Genomic DNA, 21,595 nt, shown 5'->3' on the forward strand with positions numbered 1-21,595 from the left:
CATCCCGGAGTCATCCCGGAGTCATCCCGTACCGTGCTGTTCTGGAGCAGGCGGATGATGTGCTCGAAGCAGTTGTTGCTCAGGAAGGTGGCCTGGAGCACCGGCCGGTCCTCGCAGCTCAGCATGGCCGGGATGGCGTCTGTGCGGAGGGGAGCACGGATCAGCCCCGGCCACATCCCACATCCCACATCCCAAACACCATCCCAAACCACCCACCTACCCAGCATGAGCACCTGCAGGCTGATGGGGAGCATGGATCAGCCCTGGCCACATCCCACATCCCACATCCCACACCCCATCCCAAACCACCTACCCAGCATGAGCACCCGCAGGCCAATGGGGACCTTGGTTCAGCCCCAGTCACATCCAACACCCCATCCCAAACCACCCACCTATCCAGCATGAGCACCCGCAGGCCAATGGGGAGCATGGATCAGCCCCATCCCACATCACACACCCCATCCCAAACCACCTACCCAGCATGAGCACCCACAGGCCGATGGGGAGCACAGATCAGTCCCATCTGCATCCCACATCCCATATCCCAAACCCCATCCCAAACCACCTACCCAGTATGAGCACCCGCAGGCCAATGGGGACCATGGATCAGCCCCATCCCACATCCAACACCCGATCCCAAACTGCCTACCCAGCACGAGCACCCACAGGCTGATGGGGAGCACAGATCAGTCCCATTTGCATCCCACATCCCATATCCCAAACCCCATCCCAAACCACCTACCCAGCATGAGCACCTGCAGGCCGATGTGGACCACGGATCAGCCCCCCCCACATCCCACACCCCACATCCCACACCCCATCCCAAACCACCTACCCAGCATGAGCACCCACAGGCCAATGGGGAGCACGGATCAGCCCTATCCTACATCCCACATCCCACATCCCAAATCCCATCCCAAACTCCATCCCAAACCCCATCCCAAACCACCTACCCAGCATGAGCACCCACAGGCCAATGGGGAGCATGGATCAGCCCCATCCCATATCCCAAACCCCATCCCAAAGCACCTACCCAGCATGAGCACCCGCAGGTCCAGGAGCCCCCCGGCCGCCTCCGGCGCCGCGGGGAGGTGGGAGTTGAGGACCCTGAAATATCCGTCCAGGAGAAGCCGCAGGGACACGGGGCCGGAGCCGGGGCTGGAGCCGTGCAGGACGTGGACCACGGACACCAGGGAGCGCAGCGTGGCCTCCAGCATTCCGGGGGCATTCCCGTGCCCGCCCCGCTGCAGCACCCCCAGCAGCACCTCCACGGCCCCCGGGGTGACCGCCCGGAGCGCGTTGGGCTGTCGGGAGACGGGAAGGGATGGGATTTGTGGAGCTGGGAAGGGATGGGATTTATGGAGATGGGAAGGGATGGGATTTGTGGAGCTGGGAAGGGATGGGATTTATGGAGCTGGGAAGGGATGGGATTTATGGAGCTGGGGCTGGGAAGGGATTTATGGAGCTGGGAAGGGATGGGATTTATGGAGTTGGGAAGGGATGGGATTTATGGAGCTGGGAAGGGATGGGATTTGTGGAGATGGGAAGGGATGGGATTTATGGAGCTGGGAAGGGATGGGATTTGTGGAGATGGGAAGGGATGGGATTTATGGAGATGGGAAGGGATGGGATTTATGGAGTTGGGAAGGGATGGGATTTATGGAGTTGGGAAGGGATGGGATTTATGGAGCTGGGAAGGGATGGGATTTATGGAGTCGGGAAGGGATGGGATTCATGGAGTTGGGAAGGGATGGGATTTATGGAGCTGGGAAGGGATGGGATTTATGGAGTTGGGAAGGGATGGGATTTATGGAGATGGGAAGGGATGGGATTTATGGAGCTGGGAAGGGATGGGATTTATGGAGATGGGAAGGGATGGGATTTATGGAGCCAGAGATGGGAAGGGATGGGATTTATGGAGCCAGAGATGGGAAGGGATGGGATTTATGGAACCAGAGATGGGAAGGGTTGGGATTTATGGAGCTGGGAAGGGATGGGATTTATGGAGATGTGAAGGGATGGGATTTATGGAGCTGGGAAGGGATGGGATTTATGGAGCCAGAGATGGGAAGGGATGGGATTTATGGAGCCAGAGATGGGAAGGGATGGGATTTATGGAGTTGGGAAGGGATGGGATTTATGGAGCTGGGAAGGGATGAGATTTATGGAGTCGGGAAGGGATGGGATTCATGGAGTTGGGAAGGGATGGGATTCATGGAGTTGGGAAGGGATGGGATTTATGGAGCTGGGAAGGGATGGGATTTATGGAGTTGGGAAGGGATGGGATTTATGGAGATGGGAAGGGATGGGATTTATGGAGCTGGGAAGGGATGGGATTTATGGAGCTGGGAAGGGATGGGATTTATGGAGATGGGAAGGGATGGGATTTATGGAGCTGGGAAGGGATGGGATTTATGGAGCTGGGAAGGGATGGGATTTATGGAGATGGGAAGGGATGGGATTTATGGAGCTGGGAAGGGATGGGATTTATGGAGATGGGAAGGGATGGGATTTATGGAGATGGGAAGGGATGGGATTTATGGAGCTGGGAAGGGATGGGATTTATGGAGTTGGGAAGGGATGGGATTTATGGAGATGGGAAGGGATGGGATTTATGGAGCTGGGAAGGGATGGGATTTATGGAGCTGGGAAGGGATGGGATTTATGGAGCTGGGGCTGGGAAGGGATTTATGGAGCTGGGAAGGGATGGGATTTATGGAGTTGGGAAGGGATGGGATTTATGGAGCTGGGAAGGGATGGGATTTGTGGAGATGGGAAGGGATGGGATTTATGGAGCTGGGAAGGGATGGGATTTGTGGAGATGGGAAGGGATGGGATTTATGGAGATGGGAAGGGATGGGATTTATGGAGTTGGGAAGGGATGGGATTTATGGAGTTGGGAAGGGATGGGATTTATGGAGCTGGGAAGGGATGGGATTTATGGAGTCGGGAAGGGATGGGATTCATGGAGTTGGGAAGGGATGGGATTTATGGAGCTGGGAAGGGATGGGATTTATGGAGTTGGGAAGGGATGGGATTTATGGAGATGGGAAGGGATGGGATTTATGGAGCTGGGAAGGGATGGGATTTATGGAGATGGGAAGGGATGGGATTTATGGAGCCAGAGATGGGAAGGGATGGGATTTATGGAGCCAGAGATGGGAAGGGATGGGATTTATGGAACCAGAGATGGGAAGGGTTGGGATTTATGGAGCTGGGAAGGGATGGGATTTATGGAGATGTGAAGGGATGGGATTTATGGAGCTGGGAAGGGATGGGATTTATGGAGCCAGAGATGGGAAGGGATGGGATTTATGGAGTTGGGAAGGGATGGGATTTATGGAGCTGGGAAGGGATGGGATTTATGGAGTTGGGAAGGGATGGGATTTATGGAGCTGGGAAGGGATGGGATTTATGGAGCTGGGAAGGGATGGGATTTATGGAGTCGGGAAGGGATGGGATTCATGGAGTTGGGAAGGGATGGGATTTATGGAGCTGGGAAGGGATGGGATTTATGGAGTTGGGAAGGGATGGGATTTATGGAGATGGGAAGGGATGGGATTTATGGAGCTGGGAAGGGATGGGATTTATGGAGCTGGGAAGGGATGGGATTTATGGAGCCAGAGATGGGAAGGGATTTATGGAGCTGGGAAGGGATGGGATTTATGGAGTTGGGAAGGGATGGGATTTATGGAGCTGGGAAGGGATGGGATTTGTGGAGATGGGAAGGGATGGGATTTATGGAGCTGGGAAGGGATGGGATTTGTGGAGATGGGAAGGGATGGGATTTATGGAGCTGGGAAGGGATGGGATTTATGGAGTTGGGAAGGGATGGGATTTATGGAGCTGGGAAGGGATGGGATTTATGGAGCCAGAGATGGGAAGGGATGGGATTTATGGAGCCAGAGATGGGAAGGGATGGGATTTATGGAGTTGGGAAGGGATGGGATTTATGGAGCTGGGAAGGGATGGGATTTATGGAGTTGGGAAGGGATGGGATTTATGGAGCTGGGAAGGGATGGGATTTATGGAGCTGGGAAGGGATGGGATTTATGGAGTCGGGAAGGGATGGGATTCATGGAGTTGGGAAGGGATGGGATTTATGGAGCTGGGAAGGGATGGGATTTATGGAGTTGGGAAGGGATGGGATTTATGGAGATGGGAAGGGATGGGATTTATGGAGCTGGGAAGGGATGGGATTTATGGAGCTGGGAAGGGATGGGATTTATGGAGCTGGGAAGGGATGGGATTTATGGAGTTGGGAAGGGATGGGATTTATGGAGATGGGAAGGGATGGGATTTATGGAGCCGGGAAGGGATGGGATTTATGGAGCCGGGAAGGGATGGGATTTATGGGGCTGGGAAGGGATGGGATTTATGGAGATGGGAAGGGATGGGATTTATGGAGCCGGGAAGGGATGGGATTTATGGAGCTGGAGATGGGATGGGATTTATGGAGATGGGAAGGGATGGGATTTGTGGAGCCCAGTGCCACATCAAACCCTGGAGCTGAGATAACCCGAGGCCTTCGGGGCTCCAGGTCTGACCCACCCGACCCCCGAGGGGGTAAACTGATTTAAAGCCAATTTTGGAGTTATTGATTACACACTGATTTTTAATTGCTGCGTTAATTAAAACTTATTTCCGATCGGATTTATGAATCCAAGAGTTTTCTATCCTCCATCCCAGAGCTGGAGGATGGAACTTCAAACCTTCCTATAATTTAATTATTTTTCTTAATTGAATTATTTTACTTAATTGAATTATTTTACTTAGTTATTTATTTATTTTGCTTAATTCAATTATTTAAGTTAATTATTTAATTGAATGATTTGACTTAATCTGATTACTGGTTTTCACTATTTTATGGAATGATTTGACTTAATCTAATTAGTGGTTTTCATTATTTTATTGAATAATTTATTTAATCTAATTACCGGTTTTCATTATTTTATGGAATTATTTGACTTAATCTAATTAGTGGTTTTCATTATTTTATTAAATTTTTTGACTTCATCTAATTACTGGTTTTCATTATTTTATGGAATTATTTTATTTAATCTAATTACTGGTTTTCATTATTTTATTAAATTTTTTGACTTCATCTAATTACTGGTTTTCATTATTTTATGGAATTATTTTATTTAATCTAATTACTGGTTTTCATTATTTTATTAAATTTTTTGACTTCATCTAATTACTGGTTTTCATTATTTTATGGAATTATTTTATTTAATCTAATTACTGGTTTTCATTATTTTATTGAATTATTTGACTTAATCTGATTACTGGTTTTCATTATTTTATGGAATTATTTTACTTAATCTAATTATTTAACAACTATTTCATTGAATTATTTTATTTAACCTAATAATTTAACTGAATTTTTTAATTTAATATTTTCCCTTATTTTATTGAATTATTTTATTTAATCTAATTACCAGTTTTCATAATTTTATTGAATCATTTCACTTAATCTAATTATTTAACTTAACTATTTTATTGAATTATTTTATTTAATCTAATTATTTAATTTAATTTTTTAATCTAATCTTTTTCCTTACTTATTTTATTGAATTATTTGACTTAATCTGATTGCTAGGTTTCATTATTTTATGGAATTATTTTACTTAATCTAATTATTTAACAACTATTTAATTGAATTATTTTATTTAACCTAATAATTTAACTTAGTGATGATCCCAATTCTCCCCCTCCTCAGCATTACCTTGGAGCCAGAGAGGATGGCTCCAAAAAGATGGAGCAGTCGGAGCTGGAGTGTCTCAGGGAGCTGCTTTCCTGCTTGGAAACTCTCTGTGGGGATGAGGAGGGAATGGGTTAATCTGAGGAGTCAACAGCAAAAAAAAAATTGGGGAAAAACTCCTTTTCTACCCCCAAAAATAAGGAAAAAAAAAATCCCTTTTCTACACAAAATAATAGGGAAAAAAATTCCTTTTTAACTCGAAAAAACTAGGGAAAAAATGCTTATTTCAAGCCAAAAAATTAGGGAAAGAATGCTTTTTTTCAAACCAAAAAAATAGGGAAAAATTGCCTTTGTACCTTGAAAAACAGGGAAAAAATTGCCTTTGTACCCTGAAAAATAGGGAAAAAATCCCTCTTCAACCCAAGAAACGGGGGGGGGGAATCCCTTTTCAAGCCAAAAAATAAGGAAAAACATCCCTTTTCAACTCCGAAAAATAGGGGAAAATTACCTTTGTATTACAAAAAAAAAGGGGGAAAAAACCCCTTTACTACTCCAAAAAATAGGGGGAAAATCCCTTTTCTACCTCCAGAAAACAGGGAAAAAATCCATTTTCTACCCCCAAAAAAGAGGGTAAAAATTCTTTTTCAACCCTCAAAAATAGGGGAAAAAAAAATAAATCTCTTTTTCAAACCAAAAGAATAGGGGAAAATTCCTTTGTACCCCCAAAAATAGGGAAAAAATTCCCTTTTAACCCAAATCCACCCCACGCTGGTGCTGGCCCTTGGTGATGATGGAGAAGGTGAAGATGCCCCAAATTTCCCAGCTCTGGCTGTGCCAGATGAGGGATTTTTGTCCCCCCAAAATGGGGGTTTGTTCAAAAATCAGGGTCCGTTGGGGCTTTACGGGGTGGGGGGAGTTTTAGGGGATTTTTTGCAACGGTTGTTGCCTCCAAAAGGGGGTTTTTGGGGCTTCCCCGGAACAAAAATCCCCTTTCTGTTGATTTTTGTGGGTTCCTGGGGGGTGCAGGACTTCATTCCTGCTGTAGGATCCTGCTCCTGTTGCCTGGAATAGGTACAGGATCCTAGATTTGTGGGGCAGATATAGGATATTCTGGGACAGGTATTGGATCCTATATTTGCCTTTGGAATCATATAACAATCCTGAGACAGGTACAGAATCCTACATTTGTGGGACAGGTATAGGATGACCTGGAGCAGGTCCAGGATCCCATATTCCCAGGGACAGGTATAGGATATCATGGAGCAGGTATAGGATCCTATATTTGCCCTGGAGTCATATAACAATCCTGGAGCAGGTCCAGGATCCCATATTCCCAGGGACAAGTTTATGATATCATGGAGCAGGTATAGGATCCTACATTTGTGGGACAGGTATAGGATAACCTGGAGCAGATACAGGATCCCATATTCCCAGGGACAGGTATAGGATAACCTGAAGAAGGTACAGGATCCTATATGTGCCCTTGGAATCATATAACAATCCTGGAGCAGGTATAGGATCCCATATTCCCAGGGACAGGTACAGGATATCATGGAGCAGGTATAGGATCCTATATTTGCCCTGGAGTCATATAACAATCCTGGAGCAGGTATAGGATCCCATATTCCCAGAGACAGGTACAGGATGACCTGGAGCAGGTGTAGGATCCTTTATTTACCCTTGGATCCTATACCTGCCCCTGAATCCTGCATCTCCCCATGGATCCTACACATATTCCTGGATCTCATCCCTGCCCCAGGATCCTCTACCTCCCCACCCCTATGGATCCCACAGTGCCCCTATCCCTATCCCTGGATCCCTATGGATCCCACAGTGCCCCTATCCCTATCCCTGGATCCCTATGGATCCCACAGTGCCCCTATCCCTATCCCTGGATATTCCCCACCCCTATAGATCCCATAGTGCCCCTATCCCTATCCCTGGATATTCCCCACTCCTATGGATCCCATACTGCCCCTATACATTTCCTGGACATTCTCCACCCCTATGGATCCCCACACTGCCCCTATCCCTATCCCCTGGATATTCCCCATCCCTATGGATCCCACAGTGCCCCTATCCTTATTCCTGGATATTCCCCATCCCTATGGATCCCCACACTGCCCCTATCCCTAGGCACTCCCTACCCCTGTGGATCCCATAGTGCTCCAATCCCTATCCCTGGATATTCCCCACCCCTATGGATCCCACAGTGCCCCTATCCCTATCCCTGGATCCCTATGGATCCCACAGTGCCCCTATCCCTATCCCTGGATCCCTATGGATCCCACAGTGCCCCTATCCCTATCCCTGGATATTCCCCACCCCTATAGATCCCATAGTGCCCCTATCCCTATCCCTGGATATTCCCCACCCCTATAGATCCCATAGTGCCCCTATCCCTATCCCTGGACATTCTCCACCCCTACAGATCCCATAGTGCCCCTATACATTTCCTGGATATTCCCCATCCCTATGGATCTCACAGTGCCCCTATCCCTATCCCTGGATATTCCCCATCCCTATGGATCCCACAGTGGCCCTATCCCTAGGCACTCCCTACCCCTGTGGATCCCATAGTGCCCTTATCCCTATCCCTGAGCATTCCCCACCCCTATGGATCCCACAGTGCCCCTATCCCTATCCCTGGATCCCTATGGATCCCACAGTGCCCCTATCCCTATCCCTGGATATTCCCCACCCCTATAGATCTCATAGTGCCCCTATACATTTCCTGGATATTCCCCATCCCTATGGATCCCACAGTGCCCCTATCCCTATCCCTGGATCCCTATGGATCCCACAGTGCCCCTATCCCTATCCCTGGATCCCTATGGATCCCACAGTGCCCCCATCCCCACCCCAGCCCCCCTTTACCTTGGAAGAAGGCGCCGAACTCGGGGGGCAAAGGGGCGGGGGCGAACTTGTATTTGCTCTTCTCCTTGGAGCTGATGAATTCCCTGGAAGGAGAGAGAGAGAGGGGTGAAGCAGTGGGATGTGGGGCGGGATTTTGGGATGGAGGCGGGATTTGGGGCCGGGCTCACCCGCGGAGCTGCCGCCGCCAGGTCTGGTGCGGGTCGAAGAAGCCCTCGCAGAGGAGCAGCGCGTGGAGGATCCCGCTCTCCAGCTGCTCCCGCGCCCGCTCCTCCTCGGGGACATCCCGCAGCTGCCGGGAAAAGGAGAGGGAATAACCCCCCGTCCTCCCCCAAAAAAATCCCCCTCTGGCTCAGCCCCCCCGGGGAACGCGGCATCGCCCCCAAAAGGCAGCATCGCACACTCAGGGCAGCGGTTCCGCCCCAAAACGCAGGGGTTAACCCCCCCCCCCCCAGAATCACGGCATCACCCCCCCGAGGTCCAGCGACCCCCCAAAACTGCAGCATCCCCCCAAAAACTGTATCGTTCCCCCATTAAAATGCTTCATGTCATCCCAAAACACGGGGTTGACCCCCCCACCCCCCAAATCACAGAATCCCCCCCAAATCAAAACGTCATCCCCCCCCCCCCAAACTGCATAACCCCCCAGGAAGTCCAGCATCCTGCCCCAAAAGACATCACCCCCCTAAAAAGTGCATCACATCACCCTAAAACACAGGATTTGCCCCCCCAAAAGTGCACCATTCCCCCCCAAAGCACATCAGCCCCCTAAAATGCATCCCATCACCCCAAAACATAAGATTTACCCCCCAAATTGCAGCATCACCCCCAGAGTGCATCGTCCCCCCCAAAAGCATCACCCTCTCAAATTCCAGCATCCCCCCAAATTCCAGCATCCCCCAGAAGTGCATCATTGCCCCCCAGAGGGCATCACATCACCCCAAACCCCAGGTTTTATCCCCCAAACCCCAGGATTTACCCCCCCAAAGTGCATCACCCCCCATGAAATCCGGCATTCCCCCAAATTACAGCATTCCCCCCAAAAAACTGCATCATTACCCTCCCCCCCAAAAGCACATCACTCCCCAAAACCCATCATCTCCCCGAAAAAAATGCATCCCATCGCCCCCAAGCCCAGGATTTACATCCCAAATCCCAGCATCACTCCCCTAAAAAGCATCACCCCCAAACCCATCACCACCCCAAAAAAGTGCATCCAATCACCTCAAAACCCAGGATTTATCTCCCAGATCCCAGCATCACCTCCCTAAAAAGTATCCCCCATAAAGTCCAACATCCCCCAAAACACAGCACAACCCCCAAAAGTGCATTATTCCCCCCCAAAGCACATCAACCCCAAAAGTGCATCCCATCACCCCCAAACCTGGGATTTACATCCCAAATCCCAGCATCACCCCCCTAAAAAGCATCACCCCCAAACCCATCACCACCCCAAAAAAAGTGCATCCAATCACCTCGAAACCCAGGATTTACCCCCCTAAATCCCAGCATCACCCCCCTAAAAAGCATCACCCCCAAAGTTCAGCATCCCCCAAAACACAGTACCCCCCACAAACTTCATCATCCCCCCCAAATCCCATCACCCCCCAAATCCCATCACCCCCCAAATCCCAGCATCCCCCCTCAAATCACATCACCCAAAACCTCAGGATTTACCCCCCAAATCCCAGCATCACCCCCAAAATACAGCACAACCCCCAAAAGGGCATCATTCCCCCCAAAGCACATCAGCCCCAAAAGTGCATCTCATCACCCCCAAACCCAGGATGTACATCCCAAATCCCAGCATTGCTGCCCCAAAAAGCACCACCCCCAAACCCATCACCACCCCAAAAAAGTGCATCCCATCACCCCAAAACCTCAGGATTTACCCCCCTAAATCCCAGCATCACCCCCCTAAAAAGCATCACCCCCAAAGTTCGGCATCCCCCAAATCACAGCACCCCCCCCAAAGCGCATCACCCCCCCTAAAGTGCCCCCCTGCCCCCAAAAGTGCCCCCGGCCCCCGTGCCCACCTTGTCCCCGCAGACCCGCAGCAGCCGCAGCACCTCGGCCAGGAATCCCGGAGTTTTGTCCCCCTGGATGTTCTCCGGGTTCCTGGGAAAGAAAACATCGGGAGCGGGGGATTCCCCTCGGGAGGGGCTTTGGGAGGGGGGCAGATGGGAAAATTTCGGGGGGCAGAGGGGATTTGGGGGGGTAAAGAACGTGTTTTTTGGGGTAAACGCCGTGTTTTGGGGCGGGGCACTTTTTTGGGGGGATTTGACACTTTGGAGGGAGGGGAGTGATGGGATTTTGGGGAGGAATGCTGGGATTTGGGGGGGGATGCTGGGATTTGGGGGGGGATGCTGGGATTTGGGGGGGGATGCTGGGATTTGGGGGGGGATGCTGGGATTTGGGGGGGATGCTGGGATTTGGGGGGGATGCTGGGATTTCATGGGGATCCCAAAGTCACGGACTCCAGGGGGATGTTGCCATTTGGGGGGGGTAAATGCTGTGTTTTGGGGTGACGTGAGGGGCTTCGGGGGGTTCCTGTGTTTTGGGGGCTCATGACCCGCCTTTGGGGGGTGCTGTGTTTTGGGGGATGCTGGACTTTGGGGGGGTGATGCACTTTGGGGGGGATGCTGTGATTTGGGGGGTAATTACTGTATTTTGGGGTGATGGGATGCACTTTAGGGGGACAACGATGCACTTTTGGGGGGAGTGACATGATTTGGGGGCGTAAATCCTGTGTTTTGGGGTGATCTGATGCACTTTAGGGGGGGATGATGCAGTTTTGGGAGGGGTGACATGATTTGGGGGGGGCAAATCCTGTGTTTTGGGGTGATGGGATGCACTTCAGGGGGGGATGATGCACTTTTGGGGGATGATGATGCACTTTGGGAGGGGTGACATGATTTTGGGGGGGTAAATCAGATCCTGTCCTGGATCTGATGCACTTTAGGGGGGGGATGATGCACTTTTTGGGGGGTTGATGAACTTTAGGGGGACGATGATGCACTTTGGGAGGGGCGACATGATTTTGGGGGGGGGTAAATCCTGTGTTTTGGGGTGATGGGATGCACTTCGGGGGGGGATGATGTGCTTTTTGGGGGAGGAATGTTGTCTTTTGGGATTTCCTGGGGGGAGGGTGATGCACCTCAGGAAAGGCCCCTGTTGCTTTTTGGGATGCCATGCTTTTTGGGAGCAGGGTGTGCACATCCCACAGGACACCACAATGCTTTGGGACCAGTTTGGGACCAGTTTGGTCCCTTCAAAGAGGGGGGTCTTCCCTTTTGGGGGGGGGGGGCACAGGACCAAGAGCTGGGGGGTCCCCTCAACGCCCGTGGGGCTGCCCCGGATCCTGCTGCTCTGGGATGGGAACGGGAACGACTGGAATGGGAACGGGAGGCTGGAGGGGGCGATGGGGGGGTCGGGGTGACCTCGGGGGGGTGTTGGGGTGACCTCGGGGGGGGTGTCACCCACCTGCAGATGATGCTGAAGAACTTGAGGAGCAGCAGGGCCTGGCCCAGCCCGGCCCCCCCGCCCTCCTCCCGCGGGATCAGGGCCACGCTCTGGCCCAGCCTCTGGATCAGCACCTGGAGCACTTCCCGAGGGAGCACCGGGATCTCCGACACCGCCTCCTCCGGCCTGGGGGGGGGCACAGGATGTGACCCCCCGGCCCCCACAGCCCCCACAGCACCCCCCCGGCTCACACCGGATGGGGGAAACCACCGGGGGCGGAGGAGCCGGGACAGGACGAGCCCAAATTTGGCAAAGCCCGAATTTAGGGTGAGTGACACCGAGTGACAGCACCCCCCCCACAGAGGGTGTCACGCACACAGCACCCAGGGGTGCCGGGGGGGGGTCACTGGGGGGCTCTCGAGGGTGCTGGGAGGGGGGTGGTGTCACCCAGGGATGGCTGAGGGTCCTTCAGGGGTGCTTGGGAGTGTCACCCGGGGGTCCTGGGGGGCAGGGAGGGGTGCTGGGGGGTCTCTCAGGGGTCCTGGGGGGTCCCCTCAGTGGCACTGGGGGGGTGTCACCCAGGGGTGCAGGGAGGTGTTCCCTCAGGGGTTCTGGGGGTCACCCAGGGGTCCTGGGGGGGGGTCACTCAGGGGTTCTGGGGGTCACCCAGGGGTCCTGGGGGGGTCACTCAGGGGTGCTGTGGGGTCTCTCAGGGGTCCTGGGGGGGGTCACTCAGGGGTGCTGTGGGGTCTCTCAGGGGTCCTGGGGGGGGTCACTCAGGGGTGCTGTGGGGTCTCTCAGGGGTCCTGAGGGTCACCCAAGGGTGCTGGGAGGAGTCACTCAGGGGTGCTGGGAGGGGTGTCCATCAGGGGTGATGGAGGGGGTCCCCCAGGGGTGTGTCAAGCAGGGATGTTGGGGGTCCCACAGAGGTGCTGGGGGTCATGCAGGGATCCTGGGGGTCCCTCAGGGGTTATGGGAGGGGTCACCCGGGGTTACTGGGGGCTCCTTCAAGAGGGCTGGGGGGTGTCACCCAGGGGTGTTCGGGGTCCCTCAGGGGTCCTGGGGTGTCCCCCGGGTGCTGGGGGTCCCTGACCTGCGGGGCTCCAGCGAGGGCAGGGCGATGACCCTCTCGAAGCTCATGACGAAGTTCTCCAGCCACTGCTGCAGGTACGACACGTCCTTCTGCGGGGCAGGGAGGGGCTGCAGCCACCGGCCAGTCACAGACCACCCTGAGCCCCGCCCAGGCCAATCACAGACCACCTCGAGCCCCGCCCTGCATCCATCAGCCAATCAGCAGCCAGAGAAATCAAGCCACGCCCCCTCAGGAGCAGCTGGCCAATAGGGGCCAGGGTGTGACCACACCGCTGGGAGCCACCGACCAATCAGAGCCCAGAGCAGCACAACCTGTGGACTCACTGACCAATCAGCATCCAGAGCCACACAACCTGTGGGAGCTTGCTGACCAATCAGCGCAAACTGTGGGAACTTGTTGACCAATCAGAGCCCAGATGAGCACAACCTCTAGAGCTCCTGACCAATCAGAGCCCAGAGCCACACAACCTGCGCGGATGCTGAACCAATCAGAACCCAGAGTAAGAACAACCTGTGGACTTGCCGACCAATCAGGTGCCAGAGCAGCACAACCTGTGAGGCTCTTGACCAATCAGCATTGAGAGCAGCACAACCTGTGGACTCGCTGACCAATCAGCTCACAGAGCACCTGCCCCCTAAATTCAGCACCAGCCAATCAGGGCAGAGCCTCCCCCCCCACCAACACCACCCGTGGTTGTGCAACAAATGGTGACAGTGGTGACATCGGTGACACCAGCGACTCACCCCGGGCTGGGCACCCCCACCCAGAGCACCCTGGGGTCACCACGGCCCTGAGCACCCCAAAGGGGCACCTTGGGGTCACTCACACCCCCAAAAACCCCAAAGCAGCACCCTGGGGTCACCACAGCCCTGAGCACCCCAAAGGGGCACCTTGGGGTCACTCACACCCCCAAAAACCCCAAAGCAGCACCCTGGGGTCACCATGGCCCTGAGAACCCCAATGGGGCACCTTGGGGTCACTCACACCCCCAAAAACCCCAAAGCAGCACCCTGGGGTCACCACGGCCCTGAGCACCCCAATGGGGCACCTTGGGGTCACTCACATCCCCAAAAACCCCAAAGCAGCACCTTGGGGTCACTCACGTCCCTGAACACCCCAAGGTGGCACCGTCAGCACCTGAGCACCCCAACACATCAACCTGGGGTGACCCTCAGCCCTGAGCACCCCAAGGGGACACCACGGGGTCACCCCCGGCCTTGTGCATCCCAGTGTGGCACCTTGGGGTCACTCACGTCTCCAGCAACCCCAAAGCAGCACCCTGGGGTCACCCACAGCCCTGAGCACCCCAATGTGACACCTTGGGGTCACCCATGTCCTTGAGCACCCCAAAGCAGCACCCTGGGGTCACCCATGTCCCTGAGCACCCCAATATAACACCTTGGGGTCACCCATGTCCCTGAGCACCCCAATGTGACACCTTGGGGTCACCCATGTCCCTGAATACCCCAATATAACACCTTGGGGTCACCCATGTCCCTGAGCACCCCAATATAACACCTTGGGGTCACCCATGTCCCTGAATACCCCAATACGACACCTTGGGGTCACCCATGTCCCTGAGCACCCCACTGTGACACCTTGGGGTCCCCCACAGCCCTGAGCACCCCACTGTGACACCTTGGGGTCCCCCACGCAGCACCCTGGGGTGTCCCCACTCGGCAGGGACCGTCTCCCCTTGGGGACATCCCTCTTCCCACGAGGACCAGCCCCCCCGGCTCCCAACTTCCCGGGCACGGAATGTCCCCCATCCCTCCCCCAGCCCCCTCCTCGCCAGAGGGGACCGCGAGGGGCCCCCCAAACCCCACCCCAACCCCGTCACGGCCCGTTTCCCCCCCAAAAACCCGCCTCCCCCCCCAACCTGCCGCTCCCCCCCGAGCGCCGCATCCCCGGGGATGCTCCCGGTACCTGCCCCCGGGGGTGCCCGGTGCCCTCCATGCCCCGGGCGCTGCCGCAGCCGCGCCGGCACGGCCGGAACAGGGCCGGGGGAGGAGCTTGGGGTGTTATTGTAGGGCCCCCCCGTTTTGTCGCCGCTGCCGCTTGTGCAAAGCCACCAGAAATAAAAAAAAAAAAAGAAAAAGCCCCAGAGCGTCAGGAAGTGCCAAGTCACCCGCGGCCCCAACGGCGCTTCCTCCGCCCGCGCCGGGGGCACCGGGAACCGGGAGGGCACGGGGGGGACACCGGGGGGACAGTGAGGGGACCCCCAGTGCCCACCCGGGCCGTGCCCCAGGTCCTGCTGCGCCGGCATCGCCAGGACGCCGGCACGGGGGTGGTTTATCCCGGTATTCCCCGGGAATAGACCCCCAGTCCTGCCCTCCCCACACCGCGGAGCTGGGAAGTGCAGAAGTGATGAGTTCGCCAGTTCTCAGCACCACGATGTTCCCGGAGCGCCCGTCTGGGGCCGATGTCCCAAAATTCCCTGAGCGTCCACCTGGAGCTGGTGTCCCCAATTCCCTGGGCACTCACCCAGGGCCGGTTTCCCGAATTCCCTGAGCACCCACCTGGACCTGACATCCCAAAATCCCTGAGCACTCATCCACAGCCAGTATCCCACTCACCCACAGCGGGCGGCCAAATTCCCTGAGCACCCACCTGGACCTGACATCCCAAAATTCCCTGGGCACCCACCCAGAGCCAGCTTCCCAAAATTCCCTGGGCAGCCACCCGGAGCTGACATCCCAAAATTCCCTGGGCACCCACCCAGAGCCAGCTTCCCAAAATTCCCTGAGCACCCACCTGGACCTGACATCCCAAAATTCCCTGGGCACCCACCCAGAGCCAGCTTCTCAAAATTCCCTGGGCAGCCACCCGGAGCTGACATCCCAAAATTCCCTGGGCACCCACCCAGAGCCAGCTTCCCAAAATTCCCTGAGCACCCACCTGGACCTGACATCCCAAAATTCCCTGGGCACCCACCCAGAGCCAGCTTCCCAAAATTCCCTGGGCAGCCACCCGGAGCTGACATCCCAAAATTCCACGTGGCCGCAAGGGACGATGGCACTGCCACGACACCGGCACAGGGTGGTTTATCCCGGTATTCCCTGGGAATAGAAGCCCAATCCCGCCGTCCCCACACCACGCAGTGATGAGTTTGCCAGTTCTCAGCACCACGATGCTCCCTGAGCGCCTGCCCAGAGCTGAGATCCCAAAATTCCCTGAGCGCCCACCTGGAGCCGGTGACCCCAGATTCCCTGAACATTCATCCAGAGTTGGTGTCCCAAATTCCCTGAGCACCCACCTGGAGCTGACATCCCAAAATTCCCTGTGCCCCCACCCGGAGCTGACATCCCAAGTTTCCATGTGGCACGAGGGGCGATGGCACTGCCATGATGCTGGCACATGGCAGTGACCAGGTTGGTTTATCCCGGTATTCCTTGGGAATAGAACCCCAATCCTGCCCTCCCCATACTGTGCAGTGACGAGTTTGCCAGTTCTCAGCACCACAATGTTCCCTGAGTGCCCGCCTGGAGCTGACATCCCAAAATTCCCTGAGCGCCCACCCGGAGCTGGTGTCCCAAAATTCCCTGTGCACCCACCTGGAATTAGTGTCCCAAGTTCCCTGAGCATGCCTCGGGAGTTCACATCCCAAAATTCCCTGAGAACCCACCTGGAGCTGATGACCCCAGATTCCCTGAGCATTCATCCAGAGCCGGTGGCCAAACTTCCTGAGAACCCACCCACAGCTGGTGTCCCAAATTCCCTGAGCACCCACCTGGAGCTGACATCCCAAAATCCCTGTGCACCCCCCCGGAGCTGACATCCCAAAATCCCTGTGCAACACCCGGAGCTGACATCCCAAGATTCCATGTGGCACGAGGGGCGATGGCGCTGCCACGACGGCGGCACGCAGCGTTTTATCCCGGTATTCCCTGGGAATAGAACCCCAATCCTGCCCTCCCCAACCACGGAGTGATGAGTTTGCCCGTTCTCAGCACCACAATATTCCCTGAGAGCCCATCTGGAGCTGACATCCCAAAACTCCCCGTGCACCCACCTGGAGCCGGTGTCCCAAGATTCCCGGTGTCCCAAGATTCCCGGTGCCCGCCCCGTCCCCGCGGGTGCCCGTGCCAGCCGTCGGTGCCTGTCCCAGCCGGTCCCGGCTGGCAGAGCCTGTTGGGTGGCTTTGGCTGTTCCAGCGCGGAGCCGCCTGGGAATGCCAGGCCGGGAATGCCAGGCCGGGAATGCCGGGCCGGGAATGCCGGGCCAGGGCCGGGAGCAACGGAGTGCCCGGAACGGGGCCGGGGCCAAAGTCACCGCATTGTCACCTCCCCGCCACCGAGGGTCGCGGGGTCACAGCGGGGAGATCACATCCCTGCCATCCCATCTGGGGGGTGGGACAACACGGTTGGCACGGCCCCGCCGTGGCAGGGCCATCCCTGGGGACATCCCTGTCCCTGCCACCCCTGGGGACATCCCTGTCCCTGCCACCCCTGGGGACATCGTTGTCCCTGCCACCCCTGGGGACATCCCTGTCCCTGCCAGCACCGGGGACATCCCTGTCCCTGCCACCCCTGGGGACATCGTTGTCCCTGCCACCCCTGGGGACATCCCTGTCCCTGCCAGCACCGGGGCCATCCCTGTCCCTGCCACCCCTGGGGACATCCCCGTCCCTGCCACCCCCGGGGCCACGCGCTGTGTCCCGTTTTGAAGCCACAGAGATAACGTGGCCGTTCCCGGAGCGCTGCCCTCATCCGGTGTCACCAGCCGGGGAGGGGACAGCGACAGGGGCGCTGCCATCGAGGTGGCACTGCCACCGAGGTGACACTCCTGCCTCGTCCTCTCCAGGGCCTTGGGGACATCACCACGGTGAAGGCCAGAGGGTTTTGCTGTGTGACAGGGGGGTGACACCGAGGTCCTGCCTTGTCCCCGGTGCGCCTCAGAGGTGGCACGGCCACCCCATGGAGTGGGCACACCCTGACAGGTGGCACCTGTCCCCGGGCCACCACACACACCCGAGGGAGTGCCACCCACAGACATCTGTGTCCCCTGTGTGACCACACACACCTGAGGGAGTGGCACCTGCCCCCACAGGACCAGGGACACCTGAGGGAGTGGCACCTGTCCCCACAGGACCACAAACACCTGATGGGAGTGGCACCTGTCCCCACAGGACCAGGGACCCCTCGAAGGGGTGGCACCTGTCCCCACAGGACCAGGGACCCCTCGAAGGGGTGGCACCTGACCCCCTGCGATCACCACACTTCGCTGGCAGGACACACGTCCCTGTAAGACCTCAGTGGGGTGGCCCCTGTCCCTGTATGGCCACAGACACCTTGACATGGTGGCACCTGTCCCCACATAGCCAAAGGCCCCAACACTGTGGCACCTGTCCCTGTATGACCAAGGACATCCCAATGGTGTGGTCCCTGTCCCTGTATGGCCACAGACACCCCAAGGTAGTGGCACCCGTGCCCACACAACCCCAGGCACCTCAACAGTGTGGCACGTGTGCCCCATACAACCAGGGACACCTGGACAGTGTGGCACCTGTCCCCATATGGCCAGACACCCCAGGATAGTGGCACCTGGCCCCACAGACACCAGACACCTCGATGCTGTGGGACCTGTCCCCACACAACTGTGGGCACCTGGACAGTGTGGCACCTGTCCCCATATGAGCAGGGACACCTGGACAGTGTGGCACCTGACCCCTCATGACCTTACAGCTCATGACAGGTGTAGTGGCCCCCGTCCCCACACAGCCATGAGCCCCTCCAAGGTGTGCCACATGTCCCCACAAGGCCACAGACACCCCTGCAGCGTGACAGGTGTCCCCATAGGAGTGTGGTCATGACAATGGTGTGGCACATGTCCCCATATGGTCACAGGCACCCCAATGTCGTGGCCCCTGTCCCTACACAATCACAGACACCTCAACAGAGTGACACCTGTCCCCACATGACCATGGACACCTCAGTGGTGTGGCACCTGTCCCCATATGGCCACAGATACCTCAATGTAGTGGCCCCTATCCCCATACAATCACAGACACCCCAATGTAGTGGCCCCTGTCCCTGTAGGACCAAGGACACCACAATGGTGTGCCACCTGTCCCCATGTGACCATGGACACCTCAGTGCAGTGGCACCTGTCCCTGTAGGACCAAACACACCACAATGGTGTGCCACTTGTGCCCATGTGACCAAGGACACCCCAACATAGTGGTCCCTGTCCCTGTGTGACCACAGACACCCCAATGTAGTGGCCCCTGTCCCCACACAATCACAGACACCTCAACAGAGTGACATCTGTCCCCACATGACCATGGACACCCCAATGTAGTGGCCCCTGTCCCCATAAAATCACAGACACCTCAATGCAGTGGCCCCTGTCCCTGTGTGACCATGGACACCACAATGGCATGGTACCTGTCCCCATATGGCCACAGACACCCCGATGGAATGGCATCTGTAGGACCAAGGACACCATGGCATGGCACCTGTCCCCATATGATCATGGACACCCCAATGTCGTGGCCCCTGTCCCTGTGTGACCACAGACACCTCAATGCAGTGGCACCTGTCTCTGTGTGACCATGGACACATCAGTGGTGTGGCACCTGTCCCCATATGGCCACAGACACCCCAATGTAATGGCACCTGTAGGACCAAGGTCACTATAATGGTGTGGCACCTGTCCCCACACAATCACAGACACCTCAACAGTGACACCTGTCCCCACATGACCACAGACACCCCAATGTAGTGGCACCTGTCCCCGTGTGACCATGGCCACCACAGTGGTGTGGCACCTGTCCCCGTGTGACCACAGACACCCCAGTGTAGTGGCCCCTGTCCCTGTAGGACCAAGGACCCCACAATGGTGTGGCACCTGTCCCCATATGATCATGGACACCTCGATGTAGTGGCACCTGTCCCTGCAGGACCAAGGACACCACAATGGTGTGGCACCTGTCCCCATATGATCATGGACACCCCAACGTAGTGGCCCTGTCCCCACGCGGCCACAGACACCTCAGTGCAGTGGCCCCTGTCCCTGTGTGACCATGGTCACCTCAGTGGTGTGGCACCTGTCCCCATATGGCCAAGGACACCCCGACACAGGGGCACCTGTCCCTGTGCCACCAATGCCCCCCGATGTCACAGCCCCTGTCCCTGCACAACCCCCCCAGATGTGTCCCACCAAAGAGGGGGAGGCTTCGTTTTGGGGTATTTTGGGGTGACTGTTTTGGGGTGGTTCTGTTTTGGGGGGGCTCTGTTTTGGGGTGGCTCCCAGGTGACACCAGGTGAGGTGACAGCCCCCACGGGTGCCCCCACCCCCAGCTGGCACGGGGGTGCCCATCCCTGCCCTTCTCGGGGTCACAGCGGGATTTTGGGGCAGGAATGAACCCTTTCCCCCCCAAAACCCACCTGGTCACCCCAACCCGCGGGCACAGCGGTGGGTGGGGGGGGTGACACCGGGACGGGGGGGTGGTGACACGGGGTGGGCGGTGACACGGGATCCGCCCCCCGGCCCCGCCCCTCCATTGGGATAATGGGATAATTAAGGAGAAAACACGAGGGAGTCTCGGGCTGGGACCCCCCCAGTGACCCCCCCGCGACCCCCGAGGGCAGAGGGAGGGGGTGGCGGTGCCAGGGAGGTTTTTGGGAGGTCCCCAAGCACAGGACACCTCCGCCCCCCCCGAGCCAGGACCCCCCCTGTCCCCACCCTGTCGCCGCTCCAATGTCACCGCGGCCGCACCTGTCGCCGGGCGGTGGCGCAGGGACACGGGCACCCCCAAAAACCCCCCCAAAAACCCGCCGGGGAGGGGGGGAGGGACCCCCCAAACCTCCCGGGTGGGAATAAGGGACCCCCCGAACCGCCCGGGTGGGTGTTGGAGGGGTGGGGGGACCCCAGAGTCCCCCGGGAAAGGTGGGAAAGGAGGGGCGGGATGTGCCGGGGGGGGGGCGGGAGGTTTGGGGACCCCCGGGATAGCGGGGGGGGACACGCGGGGGCACAAGGGGGAGATACGGGGGGGACACGGAGCCACGACCCCCGACCGGGGGGGTTCGGGGACCCCCGGGATGTCACAAGGGGGTCCGGGGGGGGGGGATACACATGGAAGGGGAGGGATATAAAGGGGGGGATACACGGCGGGGGGTCCGCGACCCCCCGGGATGCCACAGTGGGGTGAAAGGGGGATGACGGGGGGCACAAAGGGGGGGTCCCGGGATGCAGCGATGGGGGGGGTGCAGCACCCCCAAATAGGGGGGTAGGGGCGGGTGTGGGGGGGACACAGCCAGCGGGGGGATGGGGGTCCAGGGGTGCCCCCCTCCCCAGCTGCCTCCCGGGAGGGGGGCGCGGTGCCCAGCTCACCTTGGCGAAGTAAAGCATCCAGAGCTCGCAGAGGCGCTCCCGGGAAGCCATGCCGGGCCGGCACGGCTCGGGACGAGCCGCAGCTCCGCCCCAAAACCCCCCTAAACCCCCCCCAGCGCTGGGACCTC

The 21,595-nt window shown here is 56.7% G+C and overlaps 1 protein-coding gene and 1 long non-coding RNA gene across 8 annotated transcripts in view; both read right to left on the minus strand.

Moving 5' to 3' along the window:
• The window catches only part of NBEAL2 (neurobeachin like 2), a 45,082-nt gene extending 23,531 nt beyond the window's left edge, over window positions 1-21,551 (minus strand). The window contains exons 1-9 of one of the 7 annotated variants that reach the window (XM_051806032.1): window positions 21,468-21,551; window positions 13,134-13,222; window positions 12,062-12,226; window positions 10,615-10,696; window positions 8,749-8,870; window positions 8,582-8,664; window positions 5,729-5,814; window positions 1,034-1,304; window positions 33-139 (exon numbers count right to left, since the gene is read on the minus strand). In XM_051806032.1, coding sequence (XP_051661992.1) covers window positions 33-139; window positions 1,034-1,304; window positions 5,729-5,814; window positions 8,582-8,664; window positions 8,749-8,870; window positions 10,615-10,696; window positions 12,062-12,226; window positions 13,134-13,222; window positions 21,468-21,518 — 1,056 coding nt within the window. In that variant the 5' untranslated portion in view covers window positions 21,519-21,551. Of the gene's footprint in view, window positions 1-32; window positions 140-220; window positions 228-313; window positions 326-476; window positions 484-742; window positions 750-835; window positions 843-953; window positions 961-1,033; window positions 1,305-5,728; window positions 5,815-8,581; window positions 8,665-8,748; window positions 8,871-10,614; window positions 10,697-12,061; window positions 12,227-13,133; window positions 13,223-21,467 lie in introns of those variants that run through there. The other 6 variants (XM_051806038.1, XM_051806037.1, XM_051806036.1 and 3 more) reach the window with 6 other exon arrangements.
• On the minus strand, window positions 18,148-19,964 carry LOC127479355 (uncharacterized). Its single transcript, XR_007907537.1, has 3 exons — window positions 19,927-19,964; window positions 19,424-19,463; window positions 18,148-19,103 (listed from the first exon to the last, which is right to left on the minus strand). It is a non-coding gene; the product is annotated as an uncharacterized LOC127479355 (long non-coding RNA).
• Window positions 21,552-21,595: the final 44 nt, after the last annotated feature.

The sequence above is a fragment of the Manacus candei genome, unplaced genomic scaffold (assembly GCF_025592945.1).
Source record: "Manacus candei isolate 608988 ecotype Guabito, Panama unplaced genomic scaffold, ASM2559294v1 h1tg000066l, whole genome shotgun sequence".
Classification (NCBI taxonomy): Eukaryota; Metazoa; Chordata; class Aves; order Passeriformes; family Pipridae; genus Manacus; species Manacus candei.